Genomic DNA, 21,565 nt, shown 5'->3' with positions numbered 1-21,565 from the left:
ACACTGTCCGGCCCATTGCACAAACCCCAGACCTTCTTTCTGCTCCACTCCCCCAGTGTGTGTGTGTGTGTGTGTGTGTGTGTGTGTGTGTGTGTGTGTGTGTGTGTGTGTGTGTGTGTGTGTGTGTGTGTGTGTGTGTGTGTGTGTGTGTGTGTGTGTGTGTGTGTGTGTGTGTGTGTGTGTGTGTGTGTGTGTGTGTGTGTGTGTGTGTGTGTGTGTGTGTGTGGACGTGTTTAACTATTCTTGTGGGGACCAAGCGAAACAACATTTGACCAACTGGGGATGTTTTGTTAGTACCCACAAGGTCAAATGATATTTTCTAGGGGGTTTAGGGTTAGGGTTGGAATTAGTGTTAGGAGCTTAGGGTTAGGGTTAGAGTTAAGGTTAGGTTTTTGGGTTAAGGTTAGGGTAAGGGTAAGACTACAGGCTATGGTTAGGTTTAGGGATTAGGGAAAATAGAATTTTGAATGGGAGTGAATTGTGTGTCGCCAGAAGGTTAGTTGTACAAGACTGTGTGTGTGCGTGTGTGTGCACTCAGCATGTGTATTCATATCAACAGACAGGGAGTCACACAGCATGGGGAGTGTGTGTGTGTATGAAAAACACTGAATTATAGTGAAAGGGAGATTGATAGAGGAAAATGTACATCTGGAGATTGAGAAAGGGAAGAGGGAAAAGGAGAGATGTTTAATCTGGAGACAAAAGAAGAAAGGGAGAGAGAAAGAGAAACCAGAACAGAATGTGAACTGAAGAGGTGGGAAAATACCAAAGCGATAGAACGTGGAAGGTTAGTCTGATCAACAGACGAGAGTGAGAGGCAAACAGTATGGATAACACCAGACTTCTATAGAAGAATACATAACATGGATGGCTCAGTTGCTCTCTCAACTGATGTATAGAACCTATGATCTGCAGCAGAGTTAAACAGTTGCTGTATGTGTGTCATGGCCTAAATATACTTGATATACAGTATATTGCATTATACATGGGATATACATAACACACACACACACACACTGTACTACGCATGCAAAGGAAGGAAGCCTCAGGCTCCAGAATAAGTCAATCCACTAATGTTCAGTCAAAACTCCATGCCTGCCATGTCATGCCACAGCCCTCCCCTGTGTCTCCTGGCTCCCTGTGGATAGTGTGGTCGTCGTGCTGGTGTTAGTGGTGTTGGTAGTGGCTGAGGGGAGGAGGGGGCACTTACCAGCCACATACACCAGGAGTGAAAAGAGGAAGAACATAATAGTTTCCATGGTAACTGCAGAAAGAGAGAGAGAGAGACGTGTTAGTGGATAACATGCCACACACATACACACCAAGACACACATGTTCACACAGACAAATACAGTAGGTAAGATTAGAAATGACTCCAAATGGGTGCTCTGCAGAGGAATGTTTTATTTATATTGGCGTGAAACATCCACTGGTAGATAGATAATGACATTAATCAGGCAGCTGTGATACCTGCAGAAAGAGTGATCAAAAAAAGGAATGGATCAATACCAATCAAGTGTCTCATTTTCAGTTACATTCTCAAAGCAGTACTACACAGACATCTTGATGGGAATAGAAACTAGATGTAAAAGTTGCCAAGCTGCCAGGGAATTTAGAGTAATGGGTTGAAGATGAGAGAATTCCAGACAAAAGACAGGTTACAATACTACAGTAGATTACTTGGATTCAGGCTTTTCATGGAAATAAATGTGCCCTCGAGGCAAAAGAGATGACAACAATCCCTCCATTGCTTCTCCTCTCCCAGATTGAGTCTCTCTATCCATCTATCTCCTCCAAGTTATGTGCCCCGCTTCCCATGGAGCAAATCCTTTACTGATATCAAAATGCAGATTGTGGGGGAGAGAATACATTTGGCTAGACAGGACCTAAGTCATTAGCATAGTCGCTTAGCACCACAGTCCAGATGCTGTTTGTGTGCTGTGAAAGAATACCATGTTATTGTTTGAGGAGAGTGCACAGTAATGAACTTGAAAATGTATTAATAAACCAATTAGGCAAATTTGGGCAGTCTTGATACATCATTTTGAACGGAAATGCAATGGTTCATTGGATCAGTCTAAAACTTGGCACATGCACTGCTTCCATCTAATGGCCAACATCTAAATTGTGCCTAACCTGGAATAGTACATTATGGCCTTTCTCTTGTATTTCAAAGACGATGAAAAGAAAATGCATGTTTCTTTTCTTTGTGTTGTTATCTTTTACCAGATCTAATGTGTTTTATATTCTCCTACATTAATTTCACATTTCCACAAACTTCAAAAGTGTTTCCTTTCAAATGGTATCTAGAATATGCATTTCCTTGCTTCAGGTCCTGAGCTACAAGCAGTTAGATTTGTCAATATGTCATTTTAGGTGAACATTGGAAAAAAAGGGACCGATCATTAAGGATAAGAGGTGTGACCTTGCCCTTGAAACAGCTCTAGGTGGCGAGCCCAGCCTCATGGCCACACGTTGAAGTTTCTTAGGATGAATCATGTTCAGGAGGCAGGTAATTTGCTCGATGATAGGGCACCTGATAGTAATTGAGCAACAAATGGTCTAATTGAACTGGGAGAGTGGCCTCACAGCACACATTATGTTGTCATGTTGAATCCAGGCAAATATTCAGAGCTACACATTTTACATGTCATTCATGGCATTAAGAACATTGCATATAAAAGCCAAACGGACCTCTCAGTCTAGCACAGAACGTCTCTGTACACAATTTATGTGGATGAATTTTTGTCTGTAAACTGGCTGCATGTTTTACCTGGTTGCATGTTATCACTATTCTACCCGGTAACAGTATGTCTGCTTAATATGCCTGCTGTTATCTATATCCAGACAGGTTCTGGGTTATGACTGGGACAATAGCACTCAACCGCCAGTCACTATGGAGCAGACATAAGTGGGTTGTTATGTCTGGCTCTGTGATGTTGCATCTACTCCCACCGCCCTCCCCAGCTGCACTAAATAGGACAGTGTTGTACTCAAGATCCTCTCATTCAGTCAGTCACCGCCCATCCCGACCCTATAGCCCTGGGCTATTCATTAGCAGGAGATACACAGGCAGGGAGGACGTATTACAGTGGTGGATGACGATGTGTTGTGAAGGCTAATAGACATCTACAGATGTGGCCAGAGGTCTTCGGAGAGGAAAGGGTTAATCTGCGTGGCGATTGAGTCTTAACAGCTGCTGCAAACTCAATAAAGACGATCCTGACACCTTTGAAGCTCCGCTCTGTGACTTTTGGCCGTGAACGTTACATCCCATCGTTGTTCAATACAGCATTCTTATCCTCTTCCTTATTACATTTACATTACATTTAAGTCATTTAGCAGACGCTCTTATCCAGAGCGACTTACAAATTGGTGCATTCACCTTATGACATCCAGTGGAACACCCACTTTACAATAGTGCATCTAAATATTTTAAGGGGGGGGTGAGAAGGATTACTTTATCCTATCCTAGGTATTCCTTAAAGAGGTGGGGTTTCAGGTGTCTCCGGAAGGTGGTGATTGACTCCGCTGTCCTGGCGTCGTGAGGGAGTTTGTTCCACCATTGGGGAGCCAGAGCAGCGAACAGTTTTGACTGGGCTGAGCGGGAACTGTACTTCCTCAGTGGTAGGGAGGCGAGCAGGCCAGAGGTGGATGAACGCAGTGCCCTTATTTGGGTGTAGGGCCTGATCAGAGCCTGGAGGTACTGAGGTGGCGTTCCCCTCACAGCTCCGTAGGCAAGCACCATGGTCTTGTAGCGGATGCGAGCTTCAACTGGAAGCCAGTGGAGAGAGCGGAGGAGCGGGGTGACGTGAGAGAACTTGGGAAGGTTGAACACTAGACGGGCTGCGGCGTTCTGGATGAGTTGTAGGGGTTTAATGGCACAGGCAGGGAGCCCAGCCAACAGCGAGTTGCAGTAATCCAGACGGGAGATGACAAGTGCTTGGATTAGGACCTGCGCCGCTTCCTGTGTGAGGCAGGGTCGTACTCTGCGGATGTTGTAGAGCATGAACCTACAGGAACGGGCCACCGCCTTGATGTTAGTTGAGAACGACAGGGTGTTGTCCAGGATCACGCCAAGGTTCTTAGCGCTCTGGGAGGAGGACACAATGGAGTTGTCAACCGTGATGGCGAGATCATGGAACGGGCAGTCCTTCCCCGGGAGGAAGAGCAGCTCCGTCTTGCCGAAGTTCAGCTTGAGGTGGTGATCCGTCATCCACACTGATATGTCTGCCAGACATGCAGAGATGCGATTCGCCACCTGGTCATCAGAAGGGGGAAAGGAGAAGATTAATTGCGTGTCGTCTGCATAGCAATGATAGGAGAGACCATGTGAGGTTATGACAGAGCCAAGTGACTTGGTGTATAGCGAGAATAGGAGAGGGCCTAGAACAGAGCCCTGGGGGACACCAGTGGTGAGAGCGCGTGGTGAGGAGACAGATTCTCGCCACGCCACCTGGTAGGAGCGACCTGTCAGGTAGGACGCAATCCAAGCGTGGGCCGCGCCGGAGATGCCCAACTCGGAGAGGGTGGAGAGGAGGATCTGATGGTTCACAGAATCAAAGGCAGCCGATAGGTCTAGAAGGATGAGAGCAGAGGAGAGAGAGTTAGCTTTAGCGGTGCGGAGCGCCTCCGTGATACAGAGAAGAGCAGTCTCAGTTGAATGACTAGTCTTGAAACCTGACTGATTTGGATCAAGAAGGTCATTCTGAGAGAGATAGCGGGAGAGCTGACCAAGGACGGCACGTTCAAGAGTTTTGGAGAGAAAAGAAAGAAGGGATACTGGTCTGTAGTTGTTGACATCGGAGGGATCGAGTGTAGGTTTTTTCAGAAGGGGTGCAACTCTCGCTCTCTTGAAGACGGAAGGGAAGTAGCCAGCGGTCAGGGATAAGTTGATGAGCGAGGTGAGGTAAGGGAGAAGGTCTCCGGAAATGGTCTGGAGAAGAGAGGAGGGGATAGGGTCGAGCGGGCAGGTTGTTGGGCGGCCGGCCGTCACAAGACGCGAGATTTCATCTGGAGAGAGAGGGGAGAAAGAGGTCAGAGCACAGGGTAGGGCAGTGTGAGCAGAACCAGCGGTGTCGTTTGACTTAGCAAACGAGGATCGGATGTCGTCGACCTTCTTTTCAAAATGGTTGACGAAGTCATCTGCAGAGAGAGAGGAGGGGGGAGGGGAGGAGGATTCAGGAGGGAGGAGAAGGTGGCAAAGAGCTTCCTAGGGTTAGAGGCAGATGCTTGGAATTTAGAGTGGTAGAAAGTGGCTTTAGCAGCAGAGACAGAGGAGGAAAATGTAGAGAGGAGGGAGTGAAAGGATGCCAGGTCCGCAGGGAGGCGAGTTTTCCTCCATTTCCGCTCGGCTGCCCGGAGCCCTGTTCTGTGAGCTCGCAATGAGTCGTCAAGCCACGGAGCGGGAGGGGAGGACCGAGCCGGCCTGGAAGATAGGGGACATAGAGAGTCAAAGGATGCAGAAAGGGAGGAGAGGAGGGTTGAGGAGGCAGAATCAGGAGATAGGTTGGAGAAGGTTTGAGCAGAGGGAAGAGATGATAAGATGGAAGAGGAGAGAGTAGCGGGGGAGAGAGAGCGAAGGTTGGGACGGCGCGATACCATCCGAGTAGGGGCAGTGTGGGAAGTGTTGGATGAGAGCGAGAGGGAAAAGGATACAAGGTAGTGGTCGGAGACTTGGAGGGGAGTTGCAATGAGGTTAGTGGAAAAACAGCATCTAGTAAAGATGAGGTCGAGCGTATTGCCTGCCTTGTGAGTAGGGGGGGAAGGTGAGAGGGTGAGGTCAAAAGAGGAGAGGAGTGGAAAGAAGGAGGCAGAGAGGAATGAGTCAAAAGTAGACGTAGACGTGTTATTCAATCATCATATCCTGTCCTTTTTACCCATCTGGTATATATATAGAGAGAGAGAGTTATCGAGGGATGGATGGATAGATGGAGGTGTAGAGATATAAAGAGAGAGAGAGAGAGGGGAAGAGGAGTCCACTTAGAACTCTTACACATAGCTTTGTTAATGGTACTGATAGCTCATTAACACAGCGATGGTAAGTGACACCTTGGATGACCTCTATGGGAACTTCTACTAGTCTACACTACAGTGCATTCACAAAGTATTCAGACCCCTTTGACTTTTTTCACGTTTTGTTATGGCCTTATTATAAAATTGATTAATTTAGTTTTTTTTTCAATCTACACACAATACCCCAAAATGACAAATCAAAACAGGTTGACATTTTTTGTGCAAATTAAAACTTCTTGGTGACAGGGGGGTAGTATTGAGTAGCTTGGATGAATAAGGTGCCCAGAGTAAACTGCCTGCTACTCTGTCCCAGATGCTTATATATGCATATTATTAGTAGTATTGGATAGAAAACATTCTGAAGTTTCTAAAACTGTTTGAATGATATCTGTGAGAATAACAGAACTCATATGGCAGGCAAAAACCTGAGACAAATCCAACTAGGAAGTTGGAAATCTGAGGTTTGTAGTTTCATTTAAGTGATTGCCTATCTAATATGCTGTGTCTTTGGGGCCAGTTTGCACTTCCCAATGCTTCCAGCAGATGTCAACAGTCTTTAGAAAGTTGTTTGAGGCTTCTATTGTAGAAGGGGATTGAATAAGAGCTGTTTCAATAAGTGGTCTAGGCTGTGGCCAATCAGTTGTTTACTGCGCGAGCGCGAGCACACCGTTCCTTCTTTTTCCTCTGTAATGAATGCGCTATTGTCCGGTTGGGATATTATTGAAGATTTTTTATAAAAAGACCCTCGCTAAGGATTGATTGTAAACATCGTTTGACATGTTTCTACAAACTGTAATGGAACTCTTGACTTTTCGTGTGGATTTTGTGCTCGCGCATTGTGCCTTTGGAATAGTGAACTAAACACGCAAACAAAACGGAGGTATTTGGACATAAGTATGGACGTAATCGAACAAAACAAACATTTCTTGTGGGAGTGGGAGTACTGGGAGTGCATTCCGACGAAGATCAGCGAAGGTAAGTGAAGATTTATAATGCTATTTATGACTTTTGTTGACTCCACAACTTGGCGGGTAACTGTATGGCTTGCTTTTGTGGCTGAATGCTGTTCTCAGATTACTGAATATTGTGCTTTTGATGTAAAGCATTTTTCAAATCTGACACAGCGGTTGCATTAAGAACAAGTTTATCTTTAATTCTATGTAAAACATGTATCTTTCATCAAAGTTTATGATGAGTATTTCTGTTATTTGACGTGGCTCTGCAATTTCTCCGGATGTTTTGGAGGCATTTCTGAACATGGCGCCAATGTAACCTGAGGTTTTTGGATATAAATATGAATTTGATCGAACAAAACAGACATGTATTGTGTAACATTGAGTCCTGGAGGTGTCATCTGATGAAGATCGTCAAAGGTTAATATTAATTTGATCTATATTTCTGCTTTTTGTGACACCTCTCTTTGGTTGGAAAATGGCTGAATGCTTTCTTTGACTAGTTGCTGACCTAACATAATGATATGTTCTACTTTAGCCGAAAAGCCTTTTTGAAATCGGACACTGTGGTTGGATTAACGAGAAGTGTGTCCCAGAGAGGTTAATAAATATTTTTAAAAAATGAAATAACATTTACATAACTATTCAAACCCTTTATTCAGTACTTTGTTGAAGCACCTTTGGCAGCGATTACAGCCTCAAGCCTTCTTGGGTATGATGCTACAAGCTTGGCACACCTGTATTTGGGGAGTTACTCCCATTATTTTCTGCAGATCCTCTCAAGCTCTGTCAGGTTGCATGGGAAGCATCGCTACACAGCTTTTTTCAGGTCTCTCCAAAGATGTTCGATCTGGTTCAAGTCCAGGCTCCTGCTGGGCCACTCAAGGACATTCAGAGACATGCCCCAAAGCCACTCCTGCGTTGTCTTGGCTTTGTGCCTAATTTAAAAAAATAATAATAATTGTCCTGTTGGAAGGTGAACCTTCACCCCCAGTCTGAGGTCTTGAGCGCTCTGGAGGAGGTTTTCATCAAGGATCTCTCTTTGCTCTGTTCATCTTTGCCTTGATCCCAGTCCCTGTCGCTGAAAAACATCCCCACAGCATGATACTGCCACCACCATGCTTCACTGTTCCCAAGAAAGCTAAGGTAACTGAGCTAAACGACTACCGCCCCGTAGCACTCACTTCCGTCATCATGAAGTGCTTTGAGAGACTAGTCAAGGACCATATCACCTCCACCCTACCTGACACCCTAGACCCACTCCAATTTGCTTACCGCCCAAATAGGTCCACAGACGATGCAATCTCAACCACACTGCACACTGCCCTAACCCACCTGGACAAGAGGAATACCTATGTGAGAATGCTGTTCATCGACTACAGCTCGGCATTCAACACCATAGTACCCTCCAAGCTCGTCATCAAGCTCGAGACCCTGGGTCTCGACCCCGCCCTGTGCAACTGGGTACTGGACGTCCTGACAGGCCGCCCCCAGGTGGTGAGGGTAGGCAACAAAATCTCCTCCCCGCTGATCCTCAACACGGGGGCCCCACAAGGGTGCGTTCTGAGCCCTCTCCTGTACTCCCTGTTCACCCACGACTGCGTGGCCACGCACGCCTCCAACTCAATCATCAAGTTTGCGGACGACACAACAGTGGTAGGCTTGATTACCAACAACGACGAGACGGCCTACAGGGAGGAGGTGAGGGCCCTCAGAGTGTGGTGTCAGGAAAATAACCTCACACTCAACGTCAACAAAACTAAGGAGATGATTGTGGACTTCAGGAAACAGGAGAGGGAACACCCCCCTATCCACATCGATGGAACAGTAGTGGAGAGGGTAGCAAGTTTTAAGTTCCTTGGCATACACATCACAGACAAACTGAATTGGTCCACTCACACAGACAGCGTCGTGAAAAAGGCGCAGCAGCGCCTCTTCAACCTCAGGAGGCTGAAGAAATTCGGCTTGTCACCAAAAGCACTCACAAACTTCTACAGATGCACAATCGAGAGCATCCTGGCGGGCTGTATCACCGCCTGGTACGGTGATACAACCGTAAGGCTCTTCAGAGGGTAGCGAGGTCTGCACAACGCATCACTGGGGGCAAACTACCTGCCCTCCAGGACACCTACACCACCCGATGTTACAGGAAGGCCATAAAGATCATCAAGGATATCAACCACCCGAGCCACTGCCTGTTCACCCCGCTATCATCCAGAAGGCGAGGTCAGTACAGGTGCATCAAAGCTGGGACCGAGAGACTGAAAAACAGCTAATGTCTCAAGGCCATCAGACTGTTAAACAGCCACCACTAACATTGAGTGGCTGCTGCCAACACACTGACATTGACACTGACCCAACTCCAGCCACTTTAATAATGGGAATTGATGGGAAATGATGTAAATATATCACTAGCCACTTTAAACAATGCTACCTTATATAATGTTACTTACCCTACATTATTCATCTCATATGCATACGTATATACTGTACTCTATATCATCGACTGCATCATTATGTAATACATGTATTACTAGCCACTTTAACTATGCCACTTTATTTACTTTGTCTACATACACATCTCATATGTATATACTGTACTCGATACCATCTACTGTATGCTGCCCTGTACCATCACTCATTCATATATCATTGTGTACATATTCTTTATCCCCTTACACTGTGTATAAGACAGTAGTTTTGGAATTGTTAGTTAGATTACTTGTTGGTTATTACTGCATTGTCGGAACTAGAAGCACAAGCATTTCGCTACACTCGCATTAACATCTGCTAACCATGTGTATGTGACAAATAAAATATGATTTGATTTTTGATTTAGGGATGGTGACAGGTTTCCTCCAGACGTGACACTTGGCATTCAGGCCAAAGAGTTCAATCTTGGTTTCATCAGACCAGAGAATCTTGTTTCTCATGGTCTGAGAGTCTTTTTGTGTGTTTTATTTAAAAATATTTTATTGGACATATAAAGAAATACAAATTGAACAGATACATCCTTTTACCCCTATACTTATTGAACCACCCCCTCCCTTTAACAACAAAAGCAGCATACATACAAAAAAATCAAATGCATTTACGAATGGAAATAATATATAAATATGCACACAAGTACACATACACAAAAATATAAAATATCACAACATACTATGCTTTCCTTCCCACACTCTCCCGTATCCCGTTGGCCAAAATTCTTACTCCTGATCAATAGAAGGCAACTGTTCAAACAAGGAAATTAAAGGCTGCCATCTCAAGAAAAAGTTACCAGTACATCTTCTCAGAGTGTATTACATGTTTTTCTAAGTGTAGAAAAGACATTAGATCTTTCAAACAAGATGATGCAGTGGGAGGTTTGAAGGATATCCAGTTAAGTAAGATCTGCCGGCGGGCTATAAGGGAGGCAAACGCTACAACGTCATCTTCACTTTTAATGAGACTATGCAACAAAGATGGAACTCCAAATATAGCTATTAGAGGACAAGGCTGAAGGTCAATATGTAGAATTTTAATATTTAGTATTAAAAAAGGATGACCAATACTCAGACAGCTTAGAACACAAATAACACACATGGGTGTGGTCTGCCAGAGTGAATGAACATCTATCACGTGTCATTCGTGTCTGGGAGGAATTCATTTACAAAGTTTTTCTTTGGTGTAGTGAATTCTCTGCAAGACTTTGAACTGAATTAAACTTAACCAAGCACACGAGGATGTGCAGTTAACCCGAAGGACCTCCTCCCACCAGTCATCTGCAAGTTCACTACCCCAGTCTGTCTTGATTTTGTTTATTGGAGAGGGTTTAGAGGTCAGCATAATGTCATATAATCTAGAGATCAGACTTACGATTCCAGAGGAGGGACAAAATCTCCTCTAGCAAAGTCTTGGGAGTAGTTGAGGAAAGGTGGGAAAATGAGAGCGAACAAAGTTACGGGCTCAAAGAAGGCACAAAAGATTAGAATGAGCTAGAATAGCTACGAGATCATTAAAACTGACAAACTTCCCATCTAAAAATACATCTTTGAAACAAACCAAACCTCTCTCACGCCACGCCACAAAACCCTGGTGGAGTTTGGAGGGTACAAATAGGTGGTCGATACTGATAGGGCTAGAAGAGAAGGGGCAGAATGTCTAAAATGTTGACGAAATTGTCCCCAGAGCTTCAAAGTAGAGCGCACAATGGGGTTTCCCGTATACTCTGAAGGACACAAGGACAGTGGGGCAGAAAGGGAGGATGATTGGCAGGATTGCACCTCTATTGAGCACCAGTTGGAAGCTGGAGCATGACACTAGACCACAATCTTTTGAATATCGGCTGCCCAATAGTAAAGCAGTAAATTTGGAAGTGCCAATCCTCCATCTTGTCTCCTTCTTTGAAGTATTGCTCTACGTATCCTAGGTGATTTGCCTGCCCAGATAAAATGATTGATTGAGCCTATTCAACTTGGTAAAAAATGATTTCGTCAGAAAGATTGGAAGACATTGAAAAAGGTATAGAAACCTAGGTAAAATATAAATTTTAAGATTGGATTCTGCCAGCTAATAAGAAAGGCGTGCAAAGTTAGTTTTATGGAGGGTAGCCAGGGACTGTATTATATTCACACCCAAATAGGGAAAGCCAGAGGGCGACAGACGGAAAGGCAGGGCTCCAAGGGGAATTTGCTTGGCAGCAGGGTTGATCGGAAAACATGAACTTTTCTGAATGTTCAAGTTGTGACCTGAAAATTATCCAAACGTGTTTAAAATATGCATTATGTTATCAACAGAGTTCACAGGGTTAGAGATATATAATAGTAGATAATCTGTATACAGTGACACTTTGTGTTCTTCACCAGCGAATGATGATGATCATTTTAAGGCCAAGGAAAGTGGTTCTATCGCATGAGCAAAAAGGAGTGGGGACATAGGGCACCCTTGACGGGACCCTCTGGAGAGGGGGAAGTATTTTGAATATTGAGAGTTGGTGTGTACGCTAGCCGTCGGAGCAGAATAGAGCAGACATATTTGTCGGATTTGTGGAGGTTAGAATGAAATGACACGAAAGTTGAATTAATATAAGAGAGAGATCACTTGTAAGATTATGGGAGGAGTCATATACCTGAGAGATAAGATGAGATGCTGACTGGCGTTTAAGTTGGTGTGCCAAAAGGTGGCTGGTCTTGTCTCCATATTCGTAGTACGAAGTTCGTTGCAACAGAAACTCTGCTTTATCAGTGGAAAGCGGATTAAATTGAGTTTGACGTTTCAGCCTCTGCGGTTAATTCAGGGGATGGTGAAGTTGAATATTGCCGGCTATTGCCCGAATTGAGTCCACCAGTTCCTGATGTTTCAGTTCTTTGTTTGACATAATGAGCTTTGTAAGAAATTATTTCCCCGTAATACAGCTTTGAAAGTCTCCCAAAGAAGTGAAGTTGGTCGAAATAAAGTCACAGAATTCTTTGTTAGACAATAGGGCCGTGTTAAATCTATAATTCAACTGTTGTTTTTTTGCATCCAGAGAGCTAAGTCAATAAATAATGTGGGGGGAATGGTCCAAAATCACTATCACAGAATATTCTGTAGCTTTAACTGAGGGGAGAAGGGCTCTATCTAAAACATTTCAAAAGTAGTAGGCTTTATGAACATGAGAAAATTAGAGGAAGTCTTTTGTGACCGGCTGGAGGAAGCGCCATGGATCAACACAACCCATTTGGGTCATGCATTTAGAAAGAGCTTTTGCCATTCCGGAAGGAGGAAGTGTTCTGGGATTAGACCGGTCAAATCTTGGTTCAATAACACAGTTAAGGTCCCCGCTGAAAATGAGGTGGTGGGTAATCAAGATTAGAGAGAGGCTAAAAGAGATGTCATAAATCTAGTGTCATCCCAGTTAGGGGCGTAAACATTCGCAAGTACTACAGGGGTTTGGAAGAGGGTGCCACTAACTATTGTATAACATCCTCCAAGATCTGACCTGATCTGTGAGGGTAAAAACTGTACCCGTTTGTGAATCACTATTGCTGTTCTCCTGGCTTTGCCGTTAAAATTAGAATGAAAAACCTGTTAAACCCATGCTTTACGCAATCTAGTATGGTCGTTAACACCTAGGTGTGGTTTTCTTGAATAAATGCGATATCAGTATTCGGGTTGTTCAGATGTGAAAATACTCTGGAGCACTTAATTTCCCCCCCCCACAATCGCGAATGTTCCATGTCACCAGTATGTCTGGAAGCCCTAAAGTACAATCATGACTTGTTGTTGAACTAGACATTAATCCTTATAAGAGGAGAAGTCAAATGAAAAAGAAAGAGGAAAAGAGAGATTGAGAGAGGAGCAGCATGAGCAAAACATCTGAATAATAAATGTATAAAATCCTCCAAAAAAAGCAGAGCACAAGAATCTTTGAATAATGCCAACGTAACCCCCACCACCACCCCCAACATACACCAAAATAAAAATGATAGTACAACACCCTTCAAAGAAAAACCATACAAATGCTAAACGTCATTATTATGAGTAAGACGAGCAGCAGGAATTCTCTCTTACTCAGCATCCGTCGATTAGCCGACATGTGCAGTGAGGTCAAACCGACCTAGGAAAGAAGTGACATACGCCATTGAAATGAAAAAATAAAATATGTCAATAAGCAAGTTTACATTTTGGGTTTCGGTCACACTTTAAACAACGAGAATAACCTTCACCTTCAGTTATTAAAATGTTAACAGCGATTGGTGGCATTTCAATGACCATAAAATGAGTGTAGTGCACTAGGTGTCGCCACAGGGCTGAGTAATGAGAAACGTTTGAAATGAACCAGTAGGCTATGAAAAGAGTCAGCCCCTGTATTGGTAAATTGTTAAACGTTGTTAGGAGGGAATCATTCAATAAAAGTAGACAAAATGACCATTAGAATTTTGGATATGTACAATTACGCAAATGAACCGTGGGCCTAAACTCTTCCGCTAGTGCAACACTTAAACAAGAGTACAATTGGAAGAGAGGAGCGATGGTATTAGACTACAATGTCGTAGTGGAGTCCAAGATAAATGTCGTTCCACTTCATGATTGTGTCCCACTTGTTGTTGATTCTTCACAAAAAATACAGTTTTATATCTTTATGTTTGAAGCCTGAAATGTGGCAAAAGGTCGCAAAGTTCAAGGGGGACGAATACTTTCGCAAGGCACTGTATCATGCAGACCCCAATGAAAAAATGTAAATACACAAATATTGGTGGACAGGATCTGTGTCTAACTAGCAATTCTCCAAACTGACCTAAAGGCTGCCAAACTGCAATGTAGGTTATAGATTGCCATTAGTGGAGCAGCAAGTTCAAAGCCTTAGTAAAATTAAAGAAATCTAAATGCTGCGCTTTTACCAGCGATTGTCTTTGATTAAGAAACTAAACAAGATCAAATGGAAGTTTAAAGAGCAGTGAGACGGTATAGTATGTCATTGTCAACAACAGAAAGGAGTTGTGTGCTGCTTCAAACATACCTACTGTAGCCAACAAGCTTTAGCATAGGATTGTTTCACGAGAAACGGATCGATAGATGGTCATAGATATATGTAGACTATTGTCCACACGGTCACTAAAACTAACGTTACTCACATAATACAGGCAGGAGATGAGTGGACTTCGTTGAATGCGGAAACCATTTCTTTGCCAGGCTAGAACTGAAATCCTGGTAGAACTTGATATTGTGGCCTTGGAAAGTGGTGTCGTATTTTCCCTTGCCCATGGAAGGACAAGCTCTCTTTCTTTGTATCGATGCACCCGCACTAGGATAGGACGCGGTCGGCCACCTGGGCGAGCTTTCGGTGCAAGGCTGCGGTGGGCTCTATCAAGTTCAGGGAGATTGGGAAAAGCCTCATCATCCAAAACGTCCTTCAACATCTCCGCCATGAACTGGGTTGGATATCCTGTCTCGGAGTCCTCTGGCAGTCCAAACAGGCGGATATTCTGGCGTTTTGAACATGAAATCAAATCTTCCACTTGTAGCTTCAGAGACTTGTTGGCAGTGGCCACATCATCAAGCCTGGTTTCCAGCATAGTGAGTTTGTCACTGTGGCTGGAGAGCCCGGCCTAAACTTCGACCAGTTTGGTAGTGTGAGATTCCACAGAACCCCGGGTGGTTTCCACAGTTGCCTGAATTGGAGCCAGTGCAGCCACCAGTTTTAGCTGAGGTTGATTTGTTGGAATGTGTAGCTTTTTCTGTCAATTTTCCAAACCATGTGACTGGTTTGCTAATGCTAACTTAGGTACACCCTATTACCGGGTAATTAAAAGTAGGCTTTTGAGGTTATGAAAAGTATGAATTTAGGCAAAATTGAGGATTATTTACAAAAGTTGTCGGAGAAGAAACCTAGTGCGACTTCTTTCTACATTGCCAGCTGTCAGCCCGTCTGAGCGTCTTTAGCCTTCTTAAGGCTAGGGGGCAGTATTCAGAAGTGCAGATGACTGATGTGCCGAAAGTAAACTGCCTGTTGCTCAGGCCCAGAAGCTAGGATATGCATATATCGGTAGCATTGGATGGAAAACATTGGTAGCGTATTGGATGGAAAACACTCTGACATTTATAAAACTGTTAAAATAATGTCGGTCAGTATAAGAGAACTGATATGGCAGCCAAAAATCAGAGGAGAATCCATATGGAATTTTTTTGTTTGTTGAGGTCACAACCCATTGAAATGCTCATCTATGGGATATTCAAAGGAAATCCTCCCAGATTGCAGTTCCTATGGCTTCCACTAGATGTCAACAGTCTTTAGAAAGGGTTTCAAGCTTGTTTTTTGAAAAATGGGTTAGTAGTAGTTTTTCAAGGTGGCTCTAATTTTGGACTGTCGTCTTGTGGCGCGAGTGAATGAGGGAGCACACTACATTCACACTAGATTCCGTCTTAAATTGTATAGTTTATTTACATATTAGCGTACCTGAGGATTGATTAGAAACGTTGTTTGACTTGTTGGGACGAAGTTTATTGGTAACTTTTGGGATTCCTTTGTATGCATGTTGAACGAGTGGAATGGGTGGATTACTGAATCCAACGCGCCAACTAAACTGACTTTTTTGGGATATAAAGAAGGACTTTATCGAACAATACAACCATTTGTTGTGTAGCTGGGACCCTTGGGATTGCAAACAGAGGAAGATCTTCAAAGGTAAGTGATTTATTTTAGCGCTATTTCTGACTTTTGTGACGCCTCTGCTGGTTTGGAAAATGTTTTTAATGCTTTTGTTTTGCGGGACGCTGTCCTCAGATAATCACATGGTATGCTTTCGCCGTAAAGTCTGGATTAACAAGAAGTTAAGCTTTTAAATTATGTATGACACTTGTATTTTCATGAATGTTTAATATTACGATTTTTGTATTTTGAATTTCGCGCTCTGCAATTTCAACGGATGTTGTCGAGACGGGGCGCTAGCGTCCCACCTAAATGGGGAGTGGCTTCAGTCTGGCCACTCTATCATAAAGGCCTGATTGGTGGAGTGCTGCAGAGATGATTACACTTCTGGAAGGTTCTCCCATCTCCACAGAGGAACTCTGGAGCTCTGTCAGAGTGACCATCAGGTTATTGGTCACATCCCTGACCAAGGACCTTCTCCCCTGATTGCTCAGTTTGGCCGGGCGGCCAGCTCTAGGAAGAGTCTTGGTGGCTCCAAACTTCTTCCATTTAAGAATAATGGAGGCCACTGTGCTCTTGGGGACCTTCAATGCTGCAGAACTTTTTTGGTACCCTTCCCCAGATCTGTGCCTAGACACATGGCTTGGTTATTGCTATGAGATGCACTGCAAACTGTCCAATCAATTGAATTAACCACAGGTAGACTCCAATCAAGTTGTAGAAACAACTCAAGGATGATCAATGGAAACTTGAGCTCAATTTCGAGTCTCAAAGAAAAGGGTCGGAATACTTATGTAAATAAGTATTATTTTTTAGATTTGCCAAAACTTTAAAAAAATTTTTTTTTTTTTTAGCTTTGTCATTGTGGGGAATTGTGTGTAGATTGAGGATTTTGTTATTTTATCCATTTTAGAGTAAGGCTGTAATGTATCAAAATGTGGAAAATGTCAAGGGATCTGAATACTTTCCCGAATGCATTGTATATTAGACATTAAAAAAAACACAGGAAAGAGGAGTACAGTACAAGATTTAACGTTTTCCATTTAACAAGCTGAAAAGGAGGGATAGGAAAAGGATGACAGCGAATTGGGCGAGGGAGGAGGCTGGGGCATGATAGCAAATTACAACCCACGAGGTCCATTCCGTAGTGTTTACCTCAGAGTAGTATCTTTATACTGACAGTAGGGCTCTGCGATAAGGCCGAAAAATCATCTCAATTTTGTATGGCCGATTCACATTCTACAGTTGAAGTCGGAAGTTTACATACAACTTAGCCGAATACATTTAAACTCAGTTTTTCACAATTCCTGACATTTAATCCTAGTAAAAATGCACTGTCTTAGGTCAGTTAGGATCACCACTTTATTTCATGAATGTGAAATGTCAGAATAATAGTAGAGAGAATGATTTATTTCAGCTTTTATTTTTTTTCATCACGTTCCCAGTGGGTCAGAAGTTTTCATACACTCAATTAGCATTTGGTAGCATTGCCTTGAAATTGTTTAACTTGGGTCAAACGTTTCAGGTAGCCTTCCACAAGCTTCCCACAATAAGTTGCGTGAATTTTGGCCAATTCCTCCAGATAGAGTTGGTGTAATTGAGTCAGGTTTGTAGGCCTCCTTGCTCGCACACGCCTTTTCCTTTTTGCCCAAACATTTCTATGGGATTGAGGTCAGGGCTTTGTGATGGCTACTCCAATACCTTGACTTTGTTGTCCTTAAGCCATTTTGCCACAACTTTGGAAGTATGCTTGGGGTCATTGTCCATTTGGAACACCCATTTGCGACCAAGCTTTAACTTCCCGACTGATGTCTGATATGTTGCTTCAATATATCCTCATAATTTTCCTCCTCATGATGCCATCTATTTTGTGAAGTGCACCAGTCCCTCCCGCAGCAAAGCACCCCCACAACATGATGCTACCACCCCCGTGCTTCACGGTTGGGATGGTGTTCTTCGGCTTGCCAGCCTCCCCCTTTTTCCTCCAAACATAACAATGGTCATTATGGCCAAACAGTTCTATTTTTGTTTCATCAGACCAGAGGACATTTCTCCAAAAAGTACTATCTTTGTCCCCATGTGCATTTGCAAACCGTAGTCTGCCTTTTTTATGGTGTTTTTGAAGCAGTGGCTTCTTCCTTGCTGAGCGGCCTTTCAGGTTATATCGACTTGTTTTACTGTGGATATAGATACTTTTGTACCTGTTTCCTCCAGCATCTTCACAAGATCCTTTAGTGTTGTTCTGGGATTGATTTGCACTTTTCACACAAGTACGTTCATCTCCAGGAGACCGAACACGTCTCCTTCCTGAGTGGTATGACGGCTGTGTGGTCCCGTGTTGTTTATATTTGTGTACTATTGTTTGTACAGATGAACGTGGTACCTTCAGGCATTTGGAAATTGCTCCCAAGGATGAACCAGACTTGTGGAGGTCTCCAATTTTTGCTTGGCTGATTTAAAAAAAAATGTCCCATGATGTCAAGCAAAGAGGCACGGAGTTTGAAGGTAGGCATTGAAATACATCCACAGGTACACCTCCAATTGACTCAAATGATGTCAATTAGCCTATCAGAAGCTTCTAAAGCCATGACATAATTTTCTGGAATATTCCAAGCTGTTTAAAGGCACAGTCAATTTAGTGTATGTAAACTTCCAACTTCAACTGTATATCTCTTTAAAAAAAATGTTTTCTCTAAATTAGCATTGTTTCGCAATTCAAGGTCAAATACACTGCATTTAAAAGAGTCAGCAAAAATCTAATGAATTCAGGGCTTTTTGAAATTATACTTACATGCTGACTAGACCGGGCGCACACGTGCCTCAGCATGCGCATGTTGATTTTGTCCATCCACATGAGATGCGATCAGTACACACAAAACGAAATATAAAGCAACTATATTAATTTGGGGACAGGTCGAAAAGCATTAGACATTTATGATATTTTAACCATCTAGCAGGCTCTTGCTAGGTAATTTGTCCTGCGATATAAACATTGGGTTGATATTTTACCTGAAATGCACAAGGTCCTCTACTCCGACAATTAATCCACAGATAAAAAGGTAAATTGAGTAATCTAGTAATCTCTCCTCCTTCAGTCTTCTTCTTTGGACTTGATATGGTGGTTGGAAAACAACTCTAAGGTGCATTACCACCACCAACTGGACTGGAGTGTGGACCTCAGTTTCAATCACCCACATTGGTAAAACCAATGAGCAGATGGGAGAGGCAGGACTTGCAGCGCGCTAAGCATCACAAATAGAACCAAGTTCTATTTTAGTGCCTGGCTACGCAGACGCTAGTTGACTAACATGTGTAAATGTATTTTGCAATGCTCTGTGCATGTAACGCGAGCAGTGTGGTCAACATGTTAGGCTACATTTACCAGAATCAATGTTCATTGATACTCCTATTTCAGTAGTCTGCTCTGCACGCAATTTGAGGAGTTGAGACATAACCTTTCTAATGAGACCCTTTTTATCTTCCCCTATATTACAGTAAAATATTGGCTCAGTGTGTTTTGGTGTCCATATAACTGGTTCTGTTGGACCAAACTTCAAATGCAAATAACGAGTTGAAACTACTCGTCAGAGAGGAAGAAGTAATCTCTCATCTTCGTTGGTGTGAGTAGCAAGGGGAGGGGCTTAGTGTACATGGGAAGGTGCACACAACACAGAAGGAGAAAAGGAGATAAGACCAAAAAGACAACATGAGAACAAGCGGACTTAAAAACTCATACATATATGTATTTTTAATTACGTAATTCTTGCGATACAGGCATTTGGAATTGCGCTAAAACATGAATTAATTCCATAGATCGCCTAGCCCTAACTGACAGTGAGGATGGACCGGCTGTCTACCGTCTAACAACCAGGACCAGTGGGGTCAAGAAAAACATAATGTCAATAGTCTGAAATTCCACGCAGTGGAAAAGTGCAACGCAACCAGTTCAACCTCTCAGATCAGAGGTTGCCAAGTTGGCTGTATCTCTCCGAATCCCGTGGGAAAGCTGCTGTTGGGGAGTGGCACTGCTAGCCAGGCCAGTGCTAGTGACACAGATCCTCAAGTTCACCTCCCTCGCTAGAAATGAGAAGTGCCACCCGCTGCACTGGCCTCTATGCCTCTCCTTAAACCACGTTTGTCACCCCGTTGTTTGTCGGTGTCGTGTTTCCGTCCCATGGTGCTGCCAGCACTTCCCTTTGTCTGAGGGAGAAGGGGAAGGGCAGGCAGAAAATGAGGTAGAAGCAGTGGTACCCTCTGTCGAAGCAACAAACCCAGGGACGGAGCTATGACTCAAGCCCAAGACATGAATTATGAATTAAGCATATGGGGGAAGACAGAAATAAACATCATAGTGGAAATGTTGTTGTGAGTTGTGACCCGTTGGTTTTTCCTTCTCTGTGTGAGTGTGAATCTTTTTCACACCTGAACACTCCCACCTTTGTTTGCGAGTGTCTAGGCCATGATCAAACCAACACCCAAAAAGGGTTATACAGCTATCCCTATAGGAGAACCCTTTCTGGTCACAGATAGAACCCTTTTTGGTTCCAGGGAGAACTATTTAGGGTTACATGGGTTAAGGGTTCTATCTGGGACTCAAAAGGATTCTACACAAGGACCAAAACATTTTCTGTGTGTAGATATGGTTATGTGAAATGATATCTGGGAGTGTTGGGATCTGATCGGTGGAGCTTGTTTTCTCTCTTGATCTTACCCATTATGGATATTTCTGTGTCAATTTGACACTAACCTCCAGCTCATGTAAAAGCTACCATATCTAGGTGTTTAGGAGGTAGGTCAGGTGTTGATTGGCATTTGGAGAGTGCAGAATGAGAATCTATTTACCCCATCACGCTGTCTCGCTGACTCTGAGAACAAAAACAGCAGCTATTACCTGTGACAAACCCCACTATTACTGACAATATGATTTTAGAGTGCCTCTCTGCTGATGAAAGATACATGTAACTGAGGAAATAAAGGAAACACCATCATAAAGTGCCTAAATAGGGTGGTGGGCTACCATGGCCCCCTAGAACAGCTTCAATGCGCCTTGGTATAGATTCTACAAATCATCCTGGAAGAGACCCCCCCCCCATCAGGATAGAAATGTTTCACCATAGGTTGAAAGTGGTAACCCAAAATGGCTGTGTGTTTATTGATGTTTGCCTTGTGCTTCTAAGGGGTTGAGAGGACCTAAATCATGCCAGGAAAAAGCACCCCACACCATAACAGAGCTGCCAGAACCCTCATTTGCTCAAGTGTTTCCTTTATTTTGGCAGTTACCTGTAGCTCTTCACAATGGAACTGCCTCTGATTAGTTCTCAGATGTGTGTGTGTGTGTGTGTGTGTGTGTGTGTGTGTGTGTGTGTGTGTGTGTGTGTGTGTGTGTGTGTGTGTGTGTGTGTGTGTGTGTGTGTGTGTGTGTGTGTGTGTGTGTGTGTGTGTGTGTGTGTGTGTGTGTGTCATCTATCACTTTATTACAACTTGC

The 21,565-nt window shown here is 43.5% G+C and overlaps 1 protein-coding gene across 3 annotated transcripts in view; it reads right to left on the bottom strand.

The window, feature by feature from the left end:
- Positions 1 to 21,565, bottom strand: part of LOC123993047 (FXYD domain-containing ion transport regulator 6-like) — a 29,661-nt gene that overhangs the window by 4,331 nt on the left and 3,765 nt on the right. For all 3 annotated transcript variants that reach the window (XM_046294796.1, XM_046294798.1, XM_046294797.1), the window contains exon 2: positions 1,211 to 1,264. In XM_046294796.1, coding sequence (XP_046150752.1) covers positions 1,211 to 1,259 — 49 coding nt within the window. In that variant the 5' untranslated portion in view covers positions 1,260 to 1,264. The remainder of the gene's footprint in view (positions 1 to 1,210; positions 1,265 to 21,565) is intronic.

This window comes from Oncorhynchus gorbuscha, linkage group LG13 (genome assembly GCF_021184085.1).
Source record: "Oncorhynchus gorbuscha isolate QuinsamMale2020 ecotype Even-year linkage group LG13, OgorEven_v1.0, whole genome shotgun sequence".
In the NCBI taxonomy this organism is placed as follows: domain Eukaryota; kingdom Metazoa; phylum Chordata; class Actinopteri; order Salmoniformes; family Salmonidae; genus Oncorhynchus; species Oncorhynchus gorbuscha.
This window is presented reverse-complemented; position numbering and strand designations above follow the sequence as displayed.